The sequence below is a fragment of the Oryzias latipes genome, chromosome 2 (assembly GCF_053564925.1).
Source record: "Oryzias latipes strain Hd-rR chromosome 2, Olatipes_Hd-rR_3.1".
NCBI classification, from domain to species: domain Eukaryota; kingdom Metazoa; phylum Chordata; class Actinopteri; order Beloniformes; family Adrianichthyidae; genus Oryzias; species Oryzias latipes.
Genome location: NC_136238.1, coordinates 12,511,045 through 12,534,356, shown reverse-complemented (window position 1 = coordinate 12,534,356; position 23,312 = coordinate 12,511,045). Strand labels below are relative to the sequence as shown.

Genomic DNA, 23,312 nt, shown 5'->3' with positions numbered 1-23,312 from the left:
GAACCGTGTACGTCTTCGTTTTCTTTGTGCGAGCTGGAATCTGGCTCAAAAAGGGACGGCTGGATAGCTCCAATATTGCTCACCATTTGTGTTGCACTAGTAATGAAAACAGCTGATCTTTTATAGTATTGGATAGAAATCAGGTGAGATGATGTGGAAGCTAATTACCAACTCGACATTTGAAAGATTCTAAAGGCCCGTTCACACCGGGACGAATTTCGCCGGCGATTTTCGCCCACGTTTAACGCCTCGTGACTAAACAAAGGGCACCAACGAGAGTGTGCACACCGACGCGAAAACACGCCACGCGTTAAAGCGTCAAAAAAAAAAAACGCCTCGGGTTCGTTTTTTTTTTCCGACGCATCGCGTCGAAATCTACTCGACCAATGAGAATGGCGCTTTTGCTCACGTGTCTGGAGCTTCTGAAGTTACAGTAAAACACAACTTGGGGGCGCTCAAACACAAAACTGCCTTGCTGAGCACACATACCAGCGAAGAAGATAGACGCCAAGTAGCGTCTACACAGCCGCGAAGCAATAATGACGGACATTCTAAAATATCCCCGAACCAAGCACCAGTTGGAGCTACTGGTGCTTGAAATATTCATGTTTTCTTTGTTTGATTCTGACAACCGTGTAAATACTTGCTCTCTTCTTCTGAGTGAAAAGCGACATTAAGAAGCGTAAAGTTGCGCAGCGCCACCTTGTGTACAGGAGTATTTCTGTTTTACATTAAGCGCCATCTAATGTCAGGGAATGAAATTGCATGTTCACTCCACTCATCGTCAGCGAAAATCGCCTGGGTGTGAACACAAAAAACGTGGCGAAAAACGCTGGCGAATAACGCCTGGCGAATATTCGTCCCGGTGTGTACGGGCCATAATGCAGAAAAAGAACACACCACTTAGTTTGAAATCTTCTTTTATATTTAAGGGGCTTTAAATCCGAAAGATTCCCTTCAAACATGAGCTATAATTTTACACCTCAGAAGCTGAATCCACTTAAGAGCCTTCAGTGTATTCCCATAAAAATGCCCAAAAAGGAAAAAAATTTGGATAAACGTGAAGATGTGGAAAAGATTTTCAGAATGAGTGAAGCTTCTCTGCTTTAAGAGTTCAAAGAGTAAAATTGGAAAGTGTTCAACTTAATAAGTACAAAATCCAATTCTAGGTGAAAATGCAGCTTTTCAATTATTTTGCAGTGTCACTGTCTGATAATACAAAGTCTTATAGTGGTCAATTTAGCAGTTGGAACAGGAAAAAAATACAAGATTAAAAAAATAAAGAAAGTTTTTTCCCCAGTTTCACATTTTGAGGGTACAGTAAAAAGGGAAACGATACCTCCAAGTCCTTTTTATGGTCGGAGTTTGGGAACTGCCATCGACTCATCAACGACAGATTCAAAAGGTTAAAGATACAGACGCAGCAGCAGAGGAACGATGGCGACCCACGAGGCACTCACCAAAAAGAAGGGGTCCCAAACGTGAACGCAAGCTCTGCGCCTTCTCCATGTACTCGCCATGGCTGTCCCTCTTCCAATCGGATCGTCCAAGCTACCTGGTCTGCAGAGGAACTCACAGGCGGTGCGGCTTTCACTGCGAGCTCAACCTTCAGCTCTAGTTAGCAAACAGCTGAGACCAAACTTACTCTGAGATTAATTGGGCTGAATGGATGAGCCGGAGGGAGGGCGAGAGCCAAGTGTCAGGAGTTTGGGGAGCCATGAGAAACAGAGAATAAAAGGTTTTTGTCCCGTCCTTGATATTTTGTTAATAATATACGACCTAAAACATTAAACGGAAAAAGATGGCACCTACAGCCTCTAGAGGAAACGAGCATTCAGTGTAAACAGTTCAAAAGGTGTTAAATGACCTTAATACAGCTGCAAGTTAAAAGGTTATGCAATCAAATGCAAACCATGCAAAGCAAACAAGATTAAGTGCATTTCAAGCAAGAGTGCCTCTCACTGTTGGGCATCAATTCTCTGAGTGACTGTTCAACACAAAGTTTACTAAACACTAGGCCTGCACAATAAATCACGAGCTTATCGAAATATTAAGCTGCGCAATACGCATTTCGCAAAAGACGGCGACAATAGCAATGTTCTTGGTTGTTTTCCTATTTGTTCATGTATCGCAAGTGATATCGTTATCGCAATATTCATCCCTGCAAGTTTTCCTCATATTGTGCAGGCCCACTAAACACCAATCCAAAAAAAACTCAGCAGCAGCTTCACTAGGGCTGAAAGGCCAGACTTTTAAGTATTGCATCTGTTTGACGCCTCACACATTAAAACACCTCTTCTTCCAACTTGTGTTTTAATCACAGCAGGGAGAATGTGACGTATTTACTGGTATTCCTCAGCAACCATTGATACGGACTCCCACACAGCATAGAGCAGACAGACACTTATCACAACACCTCAAAAGACTGATTTGGGTTTTAGGACGCATTTCTGGCATTCAGCCTGGAGCTTTGGAGCAAGCTGAAGCTACAAGCTGGAACAGAGGCGTTCAAACATCATAAAAACGTGATTACAGCTGTGGTTTTAACCTCAAACACTCCGACTTGCATAAGACTAGAGACTTAGTTACATGCATCGTATAGTGGGTTGACTCATATGGGTGCTGCTAGTTTTGGGGTTGTTCCGGCTAATGGAGGAAGCGGCCGCATCTTAAAGTGACTGCATACTGTGCATGTCGCACAAATCTTCACTACAGCCAGTCGAACGAGTGAGCTAGTAGAAATAAATGTGCACAAACATTTTTGTTCTACGAGCTCACCAAGTGGTCTACGACCTTGATTTTTTTGTGTGGACCACCCACAAGTTTACCCATCCCGTATCCACCTGTAAGGGCAGTTGTGACTAAAGCTTAAAGGGTCCATTTCACTCTTTTCTTAAGCCTTTCAGAGTAAACTATATGCATTTATATCATAATATATTATCTTTAGCACACTAAAGAACAATTTTTTAATGCCTTTCGCTCCGTGTCGTCAACCTAGAGTTGGCTTTAGCAGCGTTTCACCCACGAAAACAAACATCAGAACTTCTGCAAAGATGGATGTGCATATTGCGCATATAAAATTAAACTGCTTAGCCGATCACCGCTAGCTCTGCGGAGAAAGTGTGTGTGTGTTAGCTTGGGGGTGGTGCTGGAAGTGCGGGAATGGCTCAAAATGCTGCTTTCGGGTTGTTTTGCATGAGGAATCAACATTATGATACACCCAAAAGCTCAAAAAATTGATTGTGTTGTTAAAGGAACACACATACCTGTGTGTGCGACATTATTTTATGCACATGATATGTGTATGTTCCAACGACGGAACTGAAATCTGCAGCAAACAGTCTGCAAGAATGTGAAAGGTGAACCACGTCATAGTGAGGAAACACTGTATTGTTGTTATTTTAGAAGATGCTATCGTCTATACCATGACACATGACTGATAATACCATTTCAAAAGTAAAACATTATTAGTATTTCTACTTATTTACTACTATTTAAGCTACGTACAGACCAACCTCGGCCTCGGCCTCGGATTCAGTATGGACGGCGTCTCTACCAATTCACTGAAGTGTCAACCAACGGCAGTATTTCATGTATTGAAATAGAGCTGTGGAAGAAAAAGCCTGGGCAAGATTTGCAACTCTACAACATTTCACACCAATCTAGTGTCAGGTAGCTACAGTCCAGTGTGAACACCATGGGCTAAATGCACATTCTAGTATGCCCGTTTAGCCCGTGGTCACATAAACGGGGTGTGTGGAGAATAAAAGAACACTGAAACACAGTGTTTCTTCCCCCTTGGAATGTGGTGTACGATTGCTCTTTTTTAATATACCTACAAATACAAGTAAATTATAATCTCATTTAAAGCAACACCCTTTCTTTCATCCTCCCTTGCAGCCTCGAGCACCGAGTCACCCTTCCAGCCTCGGATTCGGCCCCAGCGGCGAACTAATGAGCAGCGCAGCACAGGCCGACTCTGATGCACTCGTACAAAAACAGCATCCGCGCAGCATATGCCAGGCTGAGAGACGGGGATTTGGACTGAGCCTCGTCCTCGGAAGGCTTGAACGCAGTGATTACTCACACCGCAGCCAAACGCTCCCCGCTCTGTCAGCAGCAGCACTGCAGGCCGCGGCATGAATGAGACACCAAGAGCAAAACACTAAGCACGGCTTCACTGTGTGGCAAATCCTGCCGCGTTAAAATTAGACACAAAAACGCTGTCGCGCATAAAGCCTGCTAACTGCTCCCGCTCAAAGTAGGTCAGGAAATGATGCTCAATCATCTCTGTTGTCTTTCAAAAGTCAGCTGAGCTGAAGCTCAGTCCTTTATGAGCTCAGAAGTCAGAAAACATCTGGATCAGCTACGTTTACAGCAATAAATGGTGTCCCAGATGTGACAATAGAGGGCAGGGAGATCCGATGCAGTGCTGTGAACCTCTGAGGTCCAAGCTGGAAGTGGCTCCAGGGGTTGGGTTGAAATCTTAATAGTTCATTTGGTCGTTTCTAGCAAGAAACCTGATCTTTAAAATACAGGAGTACATTTTTTTTATTTCTTTGAAGTATTATCTGCGGCCATCAAAATCATTTTTGTTATTTACTTTTTAACACCCTTACTACAAACTGCAATGAGAGCAGGCACACACATGTCAACTACTGCTTCAACAATTAAAAAACAAGGTTTCTTTTTAATAAATTAAAACAAACAGTACAGCCTTCTCTTACTGACTGGATTTTCAAAATAAAGCACTGAGGGCTTCAACTTAAAAGCAACCCGGAATCACAAAAAAATGTTACGTCTGAGACGATGCTAAATAAAGCAACACAGAGAGTTTTGGCTAATCGTATTATCATACTATCTATCATAAGTTGAGTGCAAATCAGTGACCTCATAACTTGCATCACCTCCTTTGACTTAAAACTTTATTTAAACTCCAAAAAATCTGGAGCAGCTCAGATAAAATTGGTCAACTCTGGTTCCCGGCCGACTGATCTTTTGTTAGCAGACGCTTTGTTTTTTAATCTGTATCTTACAAAAAGCTAGCTACCTGCTCTGACGTCTAACAAGTAAGAGAAAATGCAGAATTCCTCCCAATCTGACATGTTAAAAAAAAAACTTTAATCAGGTTTGGGGAATTTTGTTCGCTGTGGCGACCCCTGATGGGAGAAGCCGAAAGAGGAAGAAGAATCAGGTTTGGGGAATTATGATGGGCATCATGTGATGCCTATAACAAAATGAGAATGACTCCCTTTCTTCGAGTCGCAGCCAGGAATGACAGACAGACCAAAAATCCAAGATGGGGCAGACTTGTTGATTTGAACGTTTTGCTACTAAAACTACTCAAATCCTTTAATTAGGATACAAAAAAATGCAAACATCCTGCTGTGACTGTGGGGGATTGGTTAGCTTATAAGGTTATAGTTCCGTATGGAATGTGGTAGGGGCCGATGGCAGCCCTCACTGATGGCCGTGGAGTCTGGCCTGTTTCAAAAGTTACCATGCAACACTAAATAACCTTGAAGTAACACCAGACATTTCTTTTAACAAAAAGTAACTAGCGAGGTCACAATTAGAAGAACACTAACTAGATTCCTTCGTTGTTTCATGTTACAGTAGTAATTCAGTCTATGATTGTTGTCTATTTTGTTATTTTGATTTGCAGTTCTAGATGAAATGTTCTTGGTCCTGTATTTTGGTAAATAGATTTCACTCAAAAGTGCGACTTATAAATACTTAATAATCCAAAGACTACAGTATATCTGTGCACAGTCTTCCTTTTTTCCATTTTACGCTGTATGCTTTTAGTTTGGGCATAGAAATTGATCAGCCAACCAATCAAAACAGTTGCAATACATTGTCTGCAGTTGTTGCCAAAGCGTTCTGTGTTCTATCCATCATGGCTCTGGTTTAAAGCAGCAATCTCTCCTTCTCAAGTACATTGGCCAACTTTGTGGCCAAAGTACAACTTTTTGACACGGCCCAACGGGTGGGCAATTGGGAAAACATAACCTCAATTGTGTTCAAGCTTTCATAAAAAAAAAACTTCTGTAGTTTTTGTAGCCTAATAACTTGCTCCCAATCTATGGTTCTTCAGTAAGCAACAACCAATTTTCCGAGGAACTATTCGCTTTAAAGTTCAATAACAGCAGTTTGTCCTAATTCTAATTTTTTACATTCTGGTCATTCATGTTCAGCTAATTAAAGACACATTTCATTACATTAACCAATCTGTATTTGTTTGTTTTTCGACAGATTTTTTGGAAACCGCAAAAAAGGTGATGCCAGACAATAAAAATACCACAAAAAAACTGGCTGCCGCTCACTTTCTTTCCCTCTCACTGGTATTGAAATGAGGGTTACTCGATTTCTGAAGTGCTGCCTTGATTTTCAAGTCCAAACAAGCAGCAAAAACCAACCCAACAACCCTGCGTTATCTGATCGAGCTGTCGGATATTTGATCTCTTTAATGTAAATCCAAAGAACATAGTCAAATGTCTGTCTGGTGATTCAAAGTAAATAAATGAGCCAGATTTTCTTGTTGGCACAAAAACCCAATGAGCAAACAAATAATGGCTTTTCCTACCTTGTAAAGTTTATCTTTTATTAAGTAGTCCACCACAAAATCCATATTTTTCTAGTCCAGGTCTGCATGATCTGGAGCGCAGAGTCTGAATTCTGATTGACAAGCCATGAAATCAAGCTGCGGCTGATTTGGTTTAGCCTGACCCATTTCCAGGGGGGACCGGTCGGCTTGCACCTGTCCTTATTCTGACAGATCCAATCCGAGCAGGGAAACCGTTTGCTCTGGAAACCTCAGAAGTGCCACTGAGGCAGTTCTTTGCTCTCCACAACCTTGTTACAGACAGTCTGTAGTGACATACTTTTTGACACGCTACAAATCTCACCACGAGTGGACCGGCCCTAGCTGGCGTTAGCCCTGAACTACCAGATGGCCCGTCTCAGCCCAGGCCGACAAGCAATTATCATTCCAGCTCTTTTGGACTAATAAATCTCCCCAAATCCTTTACAGATCAGACTAGCCCCACTTGTTCCTCTACACAGAAATAGTTTGTTAGTACAACAAGAGGTCCTTTAAAAGTGAAGGATTGGCCTACCTGAACTGGCTCCCCCCTGACAGACGAGTCGCCCAGTAGTGGCTCAGCAGGCGGCGTGTTAATGGTTACAGATTTTTCCGAGCGGCTGTCTTTGCTGCGAGACTTGTGGCGGTCCCGGCTTCGCTCCCTAAAAAAATAAACAAAAAAAAACAAGCAATAGATTTGGCATCAATAATTTGAAGAATGGTGATGAATTGCATATGACCTCTGCTGTACATTTACCCTCTATATCCTTTCTGTTGCATTTCGCTGGATTGGCCACCACCCACAATGCATTTCCAGGCTAAATCCTACTGCAGAGCATCAGCAGCAGCAGGTAACCCCATCCTTAGACCAAATATCCCCCCCGCCACATGGCACCTCGCCCACTCTGCTGCTCCATTACCAGAGAAAAGCTCTGCAGCCTCGGTTAATCCCTAATCTGCTTCCTTCCCGCTTTGTTTCAGCAGACAGACCGCAGTAAAAGTTTTTAAAAAAAAACTCTTAAAAGGAAAAAAAGTTAGCAAAAAATAGATACTAGAGGTTAACATGGCTGATTGATTTGAAATGAATCCGTTGAGAACAAAATCTGAACCAAATCCGATTTCCTAAAATCAAATGTTTTGGTCTATTTCTTTCTTAAGTAGCAAAGTAAAATAATAAATCCTACTTTGGTAGGTTCATGTCAGAAAAACAATGCTACTTGATTGTTTCACATATCCTGAAAGTATTATCATTTTCCATTATTTTATGCAGCCAAACAAGGTTAAATTTGCCCGAAGCAACTAAACAGCCCACATTATTATGCTCCCACCCTTTATTCACAAACGTCAATCATCTGCTTTTTGGGGGTAACTTTAATCCTTTAACTCTATTTCATTGCTGTAACTCTTTAACCGTTTAAGACAGTGGTCCCTAACAGACCGCGGACCCGTACTGGTCGGTGGTGCAACCGGTGATGGTCGACCACATAAAGGCCCGTACACACCGGGACGAATATTCGCCAGGCGTTATTCGCCAGCGTTTTTCGCCACGTTTTTTGTGTTCACACCCAGGCGATTTTCGCTGACGATGAGCCGAGCGAACATGCAATTTCCTTCCCTGACATTAGATGGCGCTTAATGTAAACAGAAATACTCCTGTACACAAGGTGGCGCTGCGCAACTTTACGCTTCTTAATGTCGCTTTTCACTCAGAAGAAGAGAGCAAGTATTTACGCGCTTGTCAGAATCAAACAAAGAAAACATAAATATTTCAAGCACCAGTAGCTCCAACTGGTGCTTGGTTCGGGGATATTTTAGAATGTCCGTCATTATTTCTTCGCGGCAGTGTAGACGCTACTTGGCGTCTATCTTCTTCGCTGGTATGTGTGCTCAGCAAGGCAGTTTTGTGTTTGAGCGCCCCCAAGCTGTGTTTTACTGTAACTTCAGAAGCTCCAGACACGTGTGCAAAAGCGCCATTCTCATTGGTCGAATAGATTTCGAAAAAAAAAAAAAACGAACCCGAGGCGTTTTTTTTTTTTTTGACGCTTTGACGCGTGGCTTTTTTCGCGTCGGTGTGCACACTCTCATTGGTGTCCTTTGTTTAGTCACGAGGCGCTAAACGTCAGCGAAAATCGCGCGCGAAATTCGTCCCGGTGTGTACGGGCCTTTAGACTCATTCTTGATACAAATCCAGTCGATCGGTCACGTGTTAAAAATACATCCGCTGCTCTGACTGCTAAAGGGAATGCCCTTCCCTCCCTTCCAAACTGGCAAAGTTAACATATTTTTGACAGTTACGGGTTAAGTGAAAATCTAAACCCTAGTTTACTGTTTTTTTACACAAATAAAGTTTAAACCAGCTGCAGACATTTTACAGAGGAAGAAGAAAAATGAAACTGGAAGCTAAAAAAATAAAAATCTGACACCCACTTCAGCCTCCTACAGGCTGTCCTGTAAAAAAAAATATTGTCTGACGTTAGGTGATTGCTGCCCTGCAAATACTGGTTTACGCAATTTACGAAAAAGAAAAGCAGCTCTGGGCTGCTTAAAAATCTGGTTGAATTAGAAAAAAATGAAATGGTTTACAGTAGTTCGAAGATAGTGTCTTATTTCGTGTCGCTGGCAGCATCTACAGTATTGACCCTTTAATCCTGAAACTTTAGCTCCAGTGTTTCCATTCTTTCCACTATGCAACTCTCCAATCGTGGATGCGATGAACTGAACTCCAGCTCCATTTAGCTGATATGCAACACCTTAAGGTAATAAAATGCTTACGCAGTCAACAAATAAAAAATATTATTTACGTTCGAAGAGTATGTTAACCACTCCAAAAGATCAAAAAGAAGCAAAACCCTGAGTTTTTTTTTACATTTAATTCAATAAATCAGTAAACACAGCTTTGTCAAAATTAAATTTGGAGCCCACAGAGGTGAAGGAGGAGACGCCGTGACAGCTTCTGAATTGACTATAGTATAACAGAGCTGGACTGGATCAGCGTGTGGCAACTGAAGGGTGTTACCCAGCCCGCTTTCCGTCTCTATTCTGGGATTTCCTGTAAGAGATAAGCGCAACAATTGTTTTCTGCCTGGAGTAAGAAAAAGCTCAGCTCAGCAGCCTGCTTCACTTGAAGTGACAAAGTCTGCTGAGATAAACCCTGGAGGTGAAAAAAAAAAGCAGATGAGAACAAATTAAACGGCCGTTATGACTTTTAATATTATGTGTCGTTTAGTAATCTGCCAGAAGCAATAATCTGTCAAAACTGGCACTGATTCGTTTGATTAATGGGGGGGGGGGGGGGGGGGGGGGGGGGGGCACGTTGGAAGAGAGGAAACAGGGAGGAGCAGCGAAGCTCCCAAAGCATTGATCACACCTCAGAGTCAGTACAATAACGAGCAGTTTGCTCAGAAAAAAGCCGCATTTATGCAGAAAAAAGGAGCGTGGTGTAATAATGACAGAGATGAAAGGGAAGCAAAACAGACATTTGGGAAATGTGTTGAGCTGATGTTTGCTGCATTTATTCCTGTGGATGAAGAGAACCAGCAGTGAGGTTCAAAAGGCTTTGTGCAAGACGAGAAGCTCTTTTATTTAGAAATCCAATTTTAAAGAACAAATAAGCAATGAAAATGGTTACATAAGAGAAAAACAAGCCCTTATTTTGGGTTTTTCTCACCTCCACTCCACTACTAGAACACCAATAGATCATTTTCTCTGCTGGTAAAATGACGACAACAGTGTTACATTTAACAGAAAAATCTAATTTAGTTTGAATTCACTTTCATAAAATTAACCTAAAGCTGTAATGTTATAATATTTGAAAGAATTTGAAAATATAGTAATGTTTTTATGACTTTGGATTTTCTTTACTTTTTTTTAGTAAACAAAAAAAGGCTTTTTTTTATTTAAAACAACATAAAAACAATATTAATTAATATAAGTAAATATCCAAAACATTAATATACAGGGAGCCCATGACCTGACATGGGTAAAAAAAACAATTAATTTGTTTCCACGAAATAATAATTCACGTGATAAGTCATTCATAAACACGGATGTGAGAAATACTTGGATTTAGTGCCGATACCTTCACATTTCTGTCTGTGTAAATCTCATTACAGTGCATGGAAGACACGGAGGATGTTTAGAAATCGGATTTATTTCTTTTCAAAAGCTCCAAAGAAGCATTGGTAATCACGTCTCCATGTCTGGGTTCATTCACATTCACAGAGATGGCTGCTTCTCCATCCTGCAGCGGCTGTCCGTCTGCCGGCATAGCGAGCGAACGAGCTCGGCTGTCCGGCTTTGCGTGCTCCACTGCCAGGGATCGCTCAAAAAGTGAATTTAGGCAACTTTACATTGCCTTTTAAATGAAAGTGGCGTCACCGAGGGCGCTGTAAACATAGCTCAACACTGGGTCAGAACCATCAACTGTATAGGAGAACTGGATTGAGTGACATCACCCTTAGAAAATGACTTGGTTTCGGCTCCAACAAAATGAAGTCAAGTCATTCCCCACGTTTCCCCTGAACAGACGTCCTCAAGTTGGAACCAGAAATCGTCAACAAGCAGGAATTGCTCCGTGTTTATTTCATTATAGAAGTCTATTGGATTTCGACTTCTTGGAGCAAGCGGGTACTTCCTGTTTGGAAGGCGGGTGGGGTGTGGGGGGTAAAGAATTGAAAAAAATAAAATAAAATAAAAAGTCAAGCAAGCTGGTCTCCATACCTCCTAAAAAAAACTAGCATTAATTGTTAGTGGGGATCAGAGCAGACCTGCAGTCAATAAAGGTGTGATACAAACAGACTGGCCTCTGTCAACCAGCTCCTCCCCTCCTCCATTCTGCCCCCCCCCACCATCACAGCAAGCTACAAGAGTAATCACGCCGCGTGAAAGCCTCCCTCCCAGCGCACAGACCCTCTCCTCCCCCTTCTTACATCTTCTTCCTTCTCATTCGCATCCATCCGGCTGGTTGGTATTCCAGCAGCGTGCTGCGCTATGATTAGATTAATGGAATTTGACTTCTGGTGTGGATCCCTGAAATGGATCAGGCCTTTTTTTTGGAAGAGATTTAACGGGTGGGGGTGGGGGGGTGGGGGTTTGTTCTGTGATGGCAGAGCAACCTGGCGAGCTGGGACAGAATCCTGTCAAGGATCATTTCCGTCCAACACCTGAGGATGAGTGTGATCACACAAAGAAGAAGGGGGAAGCAAAGGGGTGACTAAAGGAGTCCACCTCCAATGTAGACAGTTCTGTAGCTATTGTGCTCTGATTTGAGATTTTACACTAAAATAAGTCTAGTAAACCCTGTTTGCGTCTGTGGTTTGCCTTAACGCTTGAGCGAGTCCAAACATCACACACTTTTGAGTGCCATTCAGTAAAAGCAGGCTTTAATCAGGAAGGGAAAACAAAGAAAACGGGCCGGACCATGTAGAAACACTCTCACTTCCTCCTTGAAGCCAGTTTGATATAAAAAGTCAGTGGAGCCAATGCACTTCCTTATGCAGCCACTAGGTAGCTGGATGCAAAATCAAACTAGTCAGATTGCATTTCAGTGTAAAATGGTCCAGATTAAAAATGAAAAAAAAAAACTGTTTGGATCAAATCCAAAAAGTTGAACTAAAATGGAAGTATGGACGTTTGGTTGGCCTGAAACATGACCCAACAACTCACTCTTGGTAGTACCAAAATTCCTTCCAAAAACACTTAGGGAAGAAAGAAGCTAATTTCCATTGTCTAGGGATAACGCTGATATTTGCACACATGCGATTTCTAATACTGTTATCTGATATCCATTTTAATAAGTTAAAACCTTCATATGTTAACAACCCAGAAAAGGTATTCCATATTTAAGGTTGAGGTTGGGGATTTCCCCCCCAGAAAATAAAATACATTAGTGAACGCAAAACCAGCAGGTCAATCAGTTTTAAACAAACAAAATTTGATCAAGTCAAGGGCTAAGGTTCACTATGGTTCAGTTAGTTTAGCTCAGTCATGAACGAATAAATTTAAAAAACCCAATCAGCACAATAATTGTTCTTTTATATACCTCACCCTCTTCTGTCTGACAGAAGATTTAACCGGAAATCTACTAGCAAATCTACGTAGACCACCCGCTGAGCTTGAAGAGGGGAAGTGTCCATGCCTGTTTTTTCTATGGGCATGCTGCAGGTTAACAGGTTTAGGCGAGGACATGGACGAGACAGACTTGGTATTTTGCATCAATTTGTTCTCTTTATGGCTGGCCCCCCACACACACACGGCTGCATTTCACCCACCAGTCTGATAAATAATCGTTTGGCATCCAAGGAGAAAAAAAGCTCAAATATTAAAACGGCATTAAAATGACCAAGAAAATGCCTGGACTGTTGTATTCCCCCTTTAAAAACAAAAGTAGGTTTCAAGCACAGGGTCATCCGCCAGCCTCTGTATGACACCAGAACTGTGCATGAAGGAACTTCAATGACTCACTTAGCCCCCTGCAAATCCAGCTGCTGGCTCTGTAACTGGAGTTATAGCAATCAAAGGAGCCAATTTTCCACATGAGCTGCTCCCAACACGACATTTTTGGGCTAATAATTACTTAAATACTCAAAAATGAAGAAGCAGAGCAGGTTGTAATGCTGCAGAAACTGGCCCCGCACACAAAAATGACAAAAGAAGAATGGAAGAGCTGACAGATTACAGTTGGAAGTCTCATAGACGGAGGGTTTGGCATAGAAAGAGCACCTTTACCAGGGGTTTTTAAAGACAGCCATTAGGTTTTTGTGTCTGCAATTAGAGGCCAGCCGGTGGTTCTGGCTCGGTCACAGTTGGAGTGGAGCAGTAGCGCCTGGCAGGGAAGCCCGTATGTTCCGACGGACTGTCAGTCATTTGAAAAAACCGCAGGCAGGCGGAGCGAGATTCGAGCTTTTTCCAAAGAAAAGGCAGTTTTCATTGGCGCTGCTGTGAGCTTCAAGGGCACATTCCTGCCCTGGGGAATGCGGACGATACCCCCACGGCGACCCATCCTCCAAACCTCAGAGAGAGAAGGGGGGGGGTCCTGGAATGAATCATAACACCAGCAGCTGTTCCACTGATATGAGCGTGAGCAGAGGAAGAAAAATGGAGCGTGGGCACGGTGAGGACAGGAAACAAACAGGCGTGATAAGGATCCAAAGTGAAGGGGCGTAATGAGACAGTGATGGAGCGCGGACGATGATATGAAGAGGCTCCAAACTCCTAACAGGTGGCACGGCGACAGATATACGATGAGCGGTGACCCGGGAGGGGCTGCTGAGGAACCGGAGCCTCCTCCTCGATGACTTCCTCTCATCTCCTCGGAGCCTTCAATCAGGCCGGCGTCTCCGGCACCGTCCTGCTGCTGCCTTCCTGAGGTCTGTCAGCCCAGGCTAGTAGGCTGATGACAAACTCATGCACGGGCGCCAGCGTGGAGGAAAACAGTCAGAAATTGGGGCAAAAATTACTAAAAGAAAAAAAAAGAAACCTTTTTCGATTTGTGAAGTTTTGATTTTAGAATTTAAAAAAAAAAACTAGCCAACCCTTTTTAAGTAAAAGCTTGATGTGATTGCAAAGATGTTATACATGAGAGAAAAAAAGGCTATTCTGAATGGGAATATTAATAAAAATGGGTGTAGAAAAATAATATTTGTTCCAAAACTTTGAAAAAGAAATTTTAACCAGTATTCTAGATAAGACCTCAAGCCCCTGTTGTCATGTTTTTCCATTTTTTTAGCCGTTTAAACTACATTATTTCAAGATTTTCATGAATTTCTAACTCAGATTTCCTTTCCAAGATGACTTCTGCAACTCTGCACAAAAACCTGATGCCTAAACCGTCTTTTAAACAAATCATGATAAAAATATGAGCATCACTAACCAAGATATAAATACTTTTATTTACCTTTTAACCAGTGATGTCTGAAATTATTTCCAGAAAACAAATGCATGTTTTTTTCTGTCAAGCTGATACTAAATGAAGGTCAGTTTGGAGGGGTTACTCAGTGTTTGCCCCTTAGGTTTTCAGCCATTTAACTTCTCATCCGAGTCAAATGACAGTACATGAACAAATTCTAATCAAACAGATAAAAACAAGTTCTTGCCCAAATTTCTTAGCAACTACCAATAAATTAAACAGTATAATTGTTTAAAGCAGTCTACAAGCTTTTGATTTTTCAAATAAATAAAAAAAGAAGGTTTGGGGTGTTTTAACATGTTCTTGTAGCATTTTTCTGATGATGGAGGACATGTATAAAGAAAATTAAACTTAAAATTGCATGTCTGAGTATTCAAATCGCTGAGAATCAAGAAAAGACGGAAGAAAATGCTGCTTGGAAAAAAAACCTGTATGTGTGACGTAGAAAATACGCTGGGCAGGCCGCAAGCTCCCTGCTCCACTCCATGATAGGGAGGGGAAGGGGGGTGGGGTTGCTCCCTGGCATTGGTCCCGCCCACAATTTAGAGGTGAATTTCAAATGAACTACTGCCGCTCTGCAGAAAGTATGTCCTAGAAAATGACAGGTTTTGGGGTTTTGGCTACAAACAGCATAATCATATCATATCATAATCACCAGGAACTTTTTTTATTAGATCAAAAGATGAGTGAAGTGGGACTTTAAAGCGAAAAAAAAGACCAGTCTAATATTTTGGGATGTCATTTTTGATTCTTTGTTTGAGACAGATGAGGTTTGAATGGCATATATCAGTTTAGTCAAACCACCATTCGCAATATTTAAAAAGGATTTTTCAAACATTTTCTCATCTTTATCCACTAAGATATACAAGTTCAAATAAGGAGGTTAAGCACAGAGGATAACGAAAAAATAAAAACATGTGATCACCCATAAATCCCAAAATATATATAAAAATAAAAATAAAAACTGAAAAACTCCTTAGAGCTTCACATTTAAAGCACCGCATTTTGCTCTTTACCAGTAAATTCTCACCTCTCAAAATGATTTGCCCCAGTCAAAATAAGAGATTAGATCAAATTTGTTAAATTTAAGCTAAATCTAAAAGGTTTTTGTGGGACGTACACGCCGAACCTGTAAGAAATTACTTCTTTAGTCTTAAAGGAGAAACATTCCTGCCCGGTGGAATCTGGAACGACAACGTATTTTCTTTAAAATTGTACAGCTTCTCACAGTTTGAACCTCCGGATATTGAAATAAAAACAGTTTTATTTTAGCTTAATTGGATCAATTTCTTTGTCCAAACATATAAGCAGTTAAAAAAACATGAGTCTACCCGTGTCTGTGTGATCCCCGGGAGCGTCCAGAGTAGTAGGAATAGCCCGAGTAGGTTGACTCTGTATCCATGGCGACGCAGTCCCGCCGATTGCTTGACCGCTGGAAGGGAGGCGGCCAGACGGTGAGGGCCGTCTCGTGGAGCGAGGTGCGATCGATGGGCCGGCTCAGGAGCCCGGTGGAGTCTGAGAGCCGTCGGCAGTCAGGCTTGAAAGCAACCCTGCGGGCGCCCGCTGAGGACGCATCAACCTGCAGGGGGAGAAGAGCCAGACATGAACACGGCAAGAACGGGAAGCCTGCCTCTGACACTTAAGCAGGAGAGACGTGCTTGATTGACTGAAGACAAAAATCGGCATTCAAATCACACGTCGATTTCTTTCATTCACTCAGCCCTGCCTCAGAGGTCCCTGCTGCATCGCAATCAGCGCTTCCCACTCTTAACGGCACGGCGACAATAAGCAGCTGACTCCACATGGAAGACACACTTCAACCCTGAAACAGTCATTTGTTCTTACTCCCATCTGACTGGAGACTGTTGCTCTGCGGCAGAGATGCTCTTCAAACACCTAACAAGATCAGATGAACGCGCCGAGGACTTCAAAGCGGTTCTCAGCAGGAAGTTTACTGAAGGAGAGGAGTTGCAGTTTTAGGGGAAATGAGAACGTTCTTGCAACAAGAACTAAAACGATTAACAGACACGGTGCTTTAAGATCCTAAGATACTCCGGCAAAATGAAGGCTTGGTTTAGGGCATCTTTCCTTTTTCCAATACAGGAAAGCTTTTATCGTAAGGACACTCCTGCAGGAACGAGGCCACAATAACCACAGGAAGTGCTCTGAAACAGCTGGTAGCCATGGCTCCAACCACAACCTCAATCTGCACCGTCTAGTGCAGAAGAAACATCCACCAAGCACAAATCCAAAGCATCAATCACAAAAAAAGGCCTAATCAGACTTTTTCTGACAGTTTCTAAGGTATAAAAGCGTTTTTTAAGGTCAGTGTTTATTTGGGCCTTATTTAGGTACAAAGGGGCCTAACCCAAAAGGTTTAACGACTTTTTAGGTCAGAAAAACAAACAAAAAACGAGACCATAATTTAAAAGCAGGGTTGACAATGCTGTTAGAGTTTGTTTTTTTTTAATCTGGAAAAAGCCTTAAATTAATTTATTTTCATGAAAGGAATACTGAATAAATTGATCTGTTTTGGATTATTTATCAATCAGCCCTGTTTCAAGCAAAGATTAAGCAACAAACGTCCTTAAAATAAAATGAAAAAGCTTAATAGCAACAACTGTGGACAGTTGTTGAATCTAAACCTCCCAACTTTTGTTTTTTTCGAATTTAAGGTTAACTTCAAAAGCTGCAGTTCCTCACAAGACCACTAGAGGCTGGTTTTAAAAGAAATAAGTCACATTGATTTCCAAGTTAAGGAAGTCACGACTGCATGCCAAAAATGCTGTTTTTTTAACCCTAATTAAAAAAAGAAACGTTTTTTCTAGTCATGGTGCAGGGGATGGAGGGGTTTTATTGTATTTTTTATTAGAAACTTTTTTTTCTGCATTACCAACCCTTTAAAACCGGGGCTTTAGCTCCTGTGTTTGCATTCTGGTAACTTTTCGACCCACATTCAGCGTAATTCTAGCAGATTTGGAGCCTCTCTTCTCTACGTAAGAATCTGCTAATTCATGTGAATCGCAAAAGCGGTGAAGAGTTGCGGTAGGTCAAAGAGCATGTGTTATTTAGGTGTAGCAGCCGACATCTATGATGTTTAAGTGTTAACACTGGAGCTGTCAGCGGTAACAGCAAATAACACACACTCTTTGGACGATAATTGCTTAAATGGTCAAAGAGTTATAAAAAACTGGTTTTCTCTGCGTCAGAATCAGTTGGTCAAGAATGAATGCATAAAAACAAAACTACTGTAACATGCTGCGTATCACCACAAAGCTGCTTTTCTCCGCTTTAGGATCTGTTGGAACTACAACCGAGCTAAAGCATCGGTGTTAAAGGGTTAAGGTTGTGTTAGTTAAGTTGGTAGGTGGGTAGACCCAACAAAACTAAGCCCACCTTGTCAAGCCCAACAACCAATTTAATCTGAAAATGTCTATCGTTAGATTCCTTTAAAACTCCATTACTAAAGACTTTTTTAGACAAATGCATGTCACGTGTTTGATCATGGGTGATTTTCAACACTTCATAAACCTTCTGTGATCTGTATGCGTGAGTCACATAGTCACATAGGCAAACTACAGCTAAGACTTGTAAAATGCACGACTGCGGAGGGATGAGGAGATGTGAGTCATCGACCCTCGAGGCTTTCATGTCTTAAACCTGCGGGACGAGTAAACAAAAGGTTTAAGACACGGGTAGTTAAAACCTAACTAAAGTTGGAACTTAATCTGAATTTCTCTACCGTCTATATCTGAACTTTGACTTTTCTGAGTCACACCCCAATGGAAAATGGTCACATGTCCTATTTGTGTTGATCTAAAGCTTGGATTTAGCAGCTGAGCTGACAGACAACACTTTAACTCAAACTGATTTATTGCTGATTTATGGCTGCAGTTGCCTTAAAGGTGATGAGAAACTTAACCGACAGCCTCACTTGCTCTGCTACCTTCAGAATTCCCAGAAAGAAGGCACTAAGACTCATTTAGCACACAAACGGCACTTCTTATCAAGCTCTTCGAGAAAAACACACCTAAGTGAGTCCAAAAATATAATGTGGCACTAACGTGACCCAGTTGTGAAGACCGAGAGACGTGTTTTGTGGGAATGTTCATGCAGCTTCACTAATTTTTAAAAAGATTGCGACACTTCTTTCAACAAATACGTTAAAAACAATAAACCTCATAGGGTGATACATCTACTCCAACCTGGGTTTTAGAAGCTAAGGTGTTATAAAGCCTTGTGCTAAGAGCATATTCTCTAAGTTAAAACATTTTTAAACGGCTTATAAGCTTTTAAGAGTATTTTAATGTTAACTCCTCGCTATAAACAATCCCAAAGCGATATTTTTATCCATTCATGCATCTCCGAGTATTCCTTTAAAAACTTGATGGCTGAGCACCAGCCCCTCCCAATCCACGAAACAAGCGAGTCAAATATTTTGACGTTGACCAGTGAGAACAGCCACTTCCAGGAAGAGTCTGCGCTGGAAGCTCCGCCCCCAGGCTAACACAAACACACTTTCTCTGCGGAGCTAGCCTTGTTTGACAAAAACGCTTTACTTTTAAATGCACAATATGCACACCCATCTTTATAAAATTTCTGATGTTTTTTTCTTTTCGTGGGCGAAACGCTGCTGAGGCCGGCTTTAGGTTGACGACATGAAATGGGCGACACCCACAAGGCGCGAAAGCCGGTGAGTCAGATATTGAGTCGCCTTACTTCTGGGTAGGAAAAGAACTCACGAAATAATATTTCATGTATAAATATCGTTCTTTACTAAATGATAATATATTATAATATATATGGATATAGTTTACCCTGGAAAGCTCAAGAAAGGCCCTTTAAATAAATACATTCTTTTTTTTAAGTAAATCAAATTATAAAATAGACCCATATTTACATCTACATACCTTTTTAGGTTTAGTTCACTTTCACGCTGCACTTTTTAGGAGTGGACAAGAAGATAAAATCAAGAAAATTCACACAACACATATTTGTTTGGCAACAAAATTACTGAAAACTAGATTAACCTGCAAATGAACCATGGTGCGGTTCATTTACAATATGAAAGCAAGCAGACGATACAGTATGGTATCACGTGTGGTAGGGATTTTAAATAATACTAGAACTGGTACAAAAAATAATGTTCCCAACAGCAATTATTTCAAACGGGAATATCAAGAAGGCGATCACAAATGTACAACACAGGACTACCGGGCTTTTCTTAGTCAGTGCTTGTTACAAACAAAATAAATGTTTAGGTCTTAAAGATTTCTAAATGGTTCGCAAGTCTCAAGAGTACAGTGTGATAACAAATTACGGGTTTTTCTGCATACTCACCTCTCTAAAAAGGAGTTCACTAGACTTTTGTAGTGTTAACCCCTTAATACCGGAGCAATTGCCAGCCACAGGAGATATCTTTCAAATGCCGTAACTGTTTACGCAATTAACGTAATTCAAAAGAATTCACAACTTGAGAAAAGTAGCTTTGCACCAATACTGAACGCGTTCTGGTAGTAAATCTGAATCAGTTGATTAATGTAAACATTTCACTACTGTTGGATTTTGGCGCAAAGTTGCTTTTCTGCACTTCAGAACCCCTTGGAGTAACGCTAATTGTGTAAACGGTCAAGGAGTTATGGTAAATTAAACAATGTTAAAGGGTTAAGGTACCCAGAGACAAAAGCAAACTTAGTGGACTACCAATCCTGAAGTACTCCTGTTTTCCCAAGGATTGGTTTATCGGGCTATTGTGAATGTTCAGTTTAATATTTTGGCACAACTCAGTGTACAGTGTTGGGCTAATGTATGGTTTGTGGCCCAATTAGCTTCTATTGTAATCGCTAAACATGTAAGGATGCACTTATGCAAAACAATTCCGTCAGTTTATCTTCTTTTGGACAAACGGAAAAAAAGGCCAGATACGTTTTCAGCTTTAACCATCTTTCCACTAATTTGTGGATGGCAAACTAGTAAAATAATGCATACTGTCACCTACTGTACTGTACTGGGATGTGTAAAACAGTGTCATCCATGCTCCAACATGTTTCTTTGTTAACCACTGCCCAAGAAAATCTTGATGACTCGATTGGCGAGACTGCCGTGCTGGGTCATGCAGTGATTAATCCCTGCTAAAACATCTCAGAGCCGTCTCCTGTACCAACATCTGCTTCAATCCACTGAAGAATCAGGGGCCGCAGAGAAATAAGAGATGAGTGAGGCTAAATAAGTGTTGGGGGTCTACGTTCATGCAGAAAAATACACAGAAGAAAAGCAGGTTAAAAAAGCTATACATCATCTTCTGTTTCAGTGTTTAGCTTTTTCCTCTCCCTCAAAAATTTAAAAAAAAAAATAAGATGGATTTTGAGTCTTAACCAGTTCTTAATCGGTCACAGAGAAAGTTGGCTCTGAAGACAAGCTGGACATAATACATGTGGTTTTTGTCTTTGCCTAGCCACAGAAAATTGGCCCACAGAGCCAGTTAAATCTCTTGACCTTGGAGATGAAATGAAATCCCCAAAGCCTGAAGAGAGGTGGGAAGGGGGGCTGGCAGGATATTTGCAGAAATCGAGGACTCCTACTGACTTGAGGGCTTGTTCGTTTGTTTTGAGAACGGCAGCAGTGAGCAGTGTTAAAGGAATAGAGGCATTTAGGATTTCATGAATACATTACATACTATAATGGACATTAAATAACACAGAAAATAAAATGGAACCCTATATTAAAATGTCACTGACCATACCTTCATTAATCCAAAACAGAGCAAATCGATATTTTAAACTCACTTTTGCTTGTAAAATAGATTTTGAAAATAAGTTTTAAACTTTTGTGTCTCTCACACATCTGTTACTTCTTGTTCAAAAAGCGTTTCTATCCTCCAATTATTACCGGTAATAATGTCACCTGTTTGAACTGATTATAAGCATAAAAAGACACCTGTCCACACCTTTAACAGTCCCTCTCTACCAAGACCAAAAAGCCATCCAAGGATACCAGGGAGAAGATTGTACACCTGAACAAGACTGGCATGAACCAATCTCCAATGAGCCAGCAACTTGACAGGTTGTGGGGTATACATGTTCTTAATTCTTGTGCCATCTTGTGGGGTCAACATGACCCCACCCTTCCATTAACGTGTTCTCCCTACAATGACAAAGGTGGATAAAGGTGGAGAAGATTTCATGTAATCCATGGACACCAGTGAAGATCAAGAATCATTGAAGAAGAAAAAAAGGTTCAGAGCACTGTCTTGTGGGGTCTAGATGACCCAACTACCAACTCCCAACTTAACGTGCCTTGAAAGAAAGGTGAGGAATCAGCCCAGAACTACAAAGGGAACTACTGAATTACCTAAAGAAAGCTGGAACTACAGTACCAAAGGTTACTATTAAGAGACAATGCCGTCATGGGTTCAAATCTTGCAGTGTCCCGAATGGTCTCCAGCTGAAACCACACATGTCCAGGCCTGTCTACAGTTCTCCATATACCATCTGGATGATCCACAGGACAATCGAGAGAATGCCATATGGTCAGATGAGACCAAAATGGAACTTTTTGGTAGAAACGCCAATCGCCATCTTTGGACAGGGAGGAATGCTGAGTTTTATCTCAAGAACACCAAACCTACTATGAAGCATGAGGGTGGAAGCATCATGGACGACTTATTGGTATTAAGGAAAGGATCAATGGGGCAGTGATTGTTAAGATTTTAGGCAAAAACCTTCTTCCATCAGTAAGAGCATTTGGGAGGAAAGATGGCTAGATCTTCCATAATGACAATGATCCTGAATACATTACCTGGGCAACAAACGAGTGGCCCCTTAAAAAAGCATTTAGAGATTCTGGAGTGGCCAAGATAGATTTTGGACCTCAATCCAACCTGAGAATCTGTGGAGGAATTTCAAAGTCTGTGTTGCCAAGCAAAACATTACACCACTTGAGAAGATCTGCAAGAGGGGAATGGAATAATATAGCAGCTACAGTGCGTCCAAACTTGATGGAGATCTATAGGAAACCTTCACTACTGACCATGGTTCCATTACAAAGTATTGAGTTCAAAATCTATTTTAGTTTAAGGATATCAGTGATTAACATTATAGACCTCTTATTTCTTTTCATGGGACGTCCAGAAGAATTGTCAAAAGCTATCAGATACTTGTTTGCTCCACTTTATATCACAATTATAAAAGTTGCTGATATCAAAATGATGATTAAATGATTTGCTAACCCAAAGAAGTTTATTCTCCAAGTCTGCTTCTGATCAAAAGAATCACATTGGATTTTGGCAGGTAGCTCGGAGTACTAGCTAGCGATGAATAAGAACATTTTAAGGGACTGGCATTCTTGAGGCCATTAGGGATAGATGAATCAAAGCAGTGGGCTTACTGATCCCCCATAAATGTAGCAATGAATTTTTACAGCTGAGCAACAGATTCAACAGCTTTTAGTCAGTCAGCTGTGGCTACATTATTTACAGTTCCTATAGATACCTCACTAAAAAGCAGATGAGCGGGTGAACTTCTACAGACAGGATCGGTGTTTGAGAAGGAGTCAAGGAGAGGGGACGATTACTTACTTTAGGCATCCGGAACGCAACAGCAGATTGACCCTTTAATAGCAAAGCTCTAGCTTCAGTGTTGATGTTCTTTGAACTACCATGACTCAGAAATTTTTTAAGCAATTAATGTAAAAACAATGTAGGAGAAACGTGTAGAAAAGTAGCTTTGCGCAGATACGCAAAACGTTTTCAGTAGTAACGTGTTTACGCAAATAAAATAAACCAACTTATTCTGATGCAGAGAAAAGCAGCTTTGCGAAGTGGTG

The 23,312-nt window shown here is 41.3% G+C and overlaps 1 protein-coding gene across 2 annotated transcripts in view; it reads right to left on the bottom strand.

The window, feature by feature from the left end:
• The window catches only part of vangl1 (VANGL planar cell polarity protein 1), a 52,436-nt gene that overhangs the window by 24,758 nt on the left and 4,366 nt on the right, over positions 1 to 23,312 (bottom strand). For both annotated transcript variants that reach the window (XM_011484379.4, XM_020710355.3), the window contains exons 2-3: positions 15,821 to 16,068; positions 7,119 to 7,245 (exon numbers count right to left, since the gene is read on the bottom strand). In XM_011484379.4, the coding sequence (XP_011482681.1) occupies positions 7,119 to 7,245; positions 15,821 to 15,891 (198 nt within the window). In that variant the 5' untranslated portion in view covers positions 15,892 to 16,068. The remainder of the gene's footprint in view (positions 1 to 7,118; positions 7,246 to 15,820; positions 16,069 to 23,312) is intronic.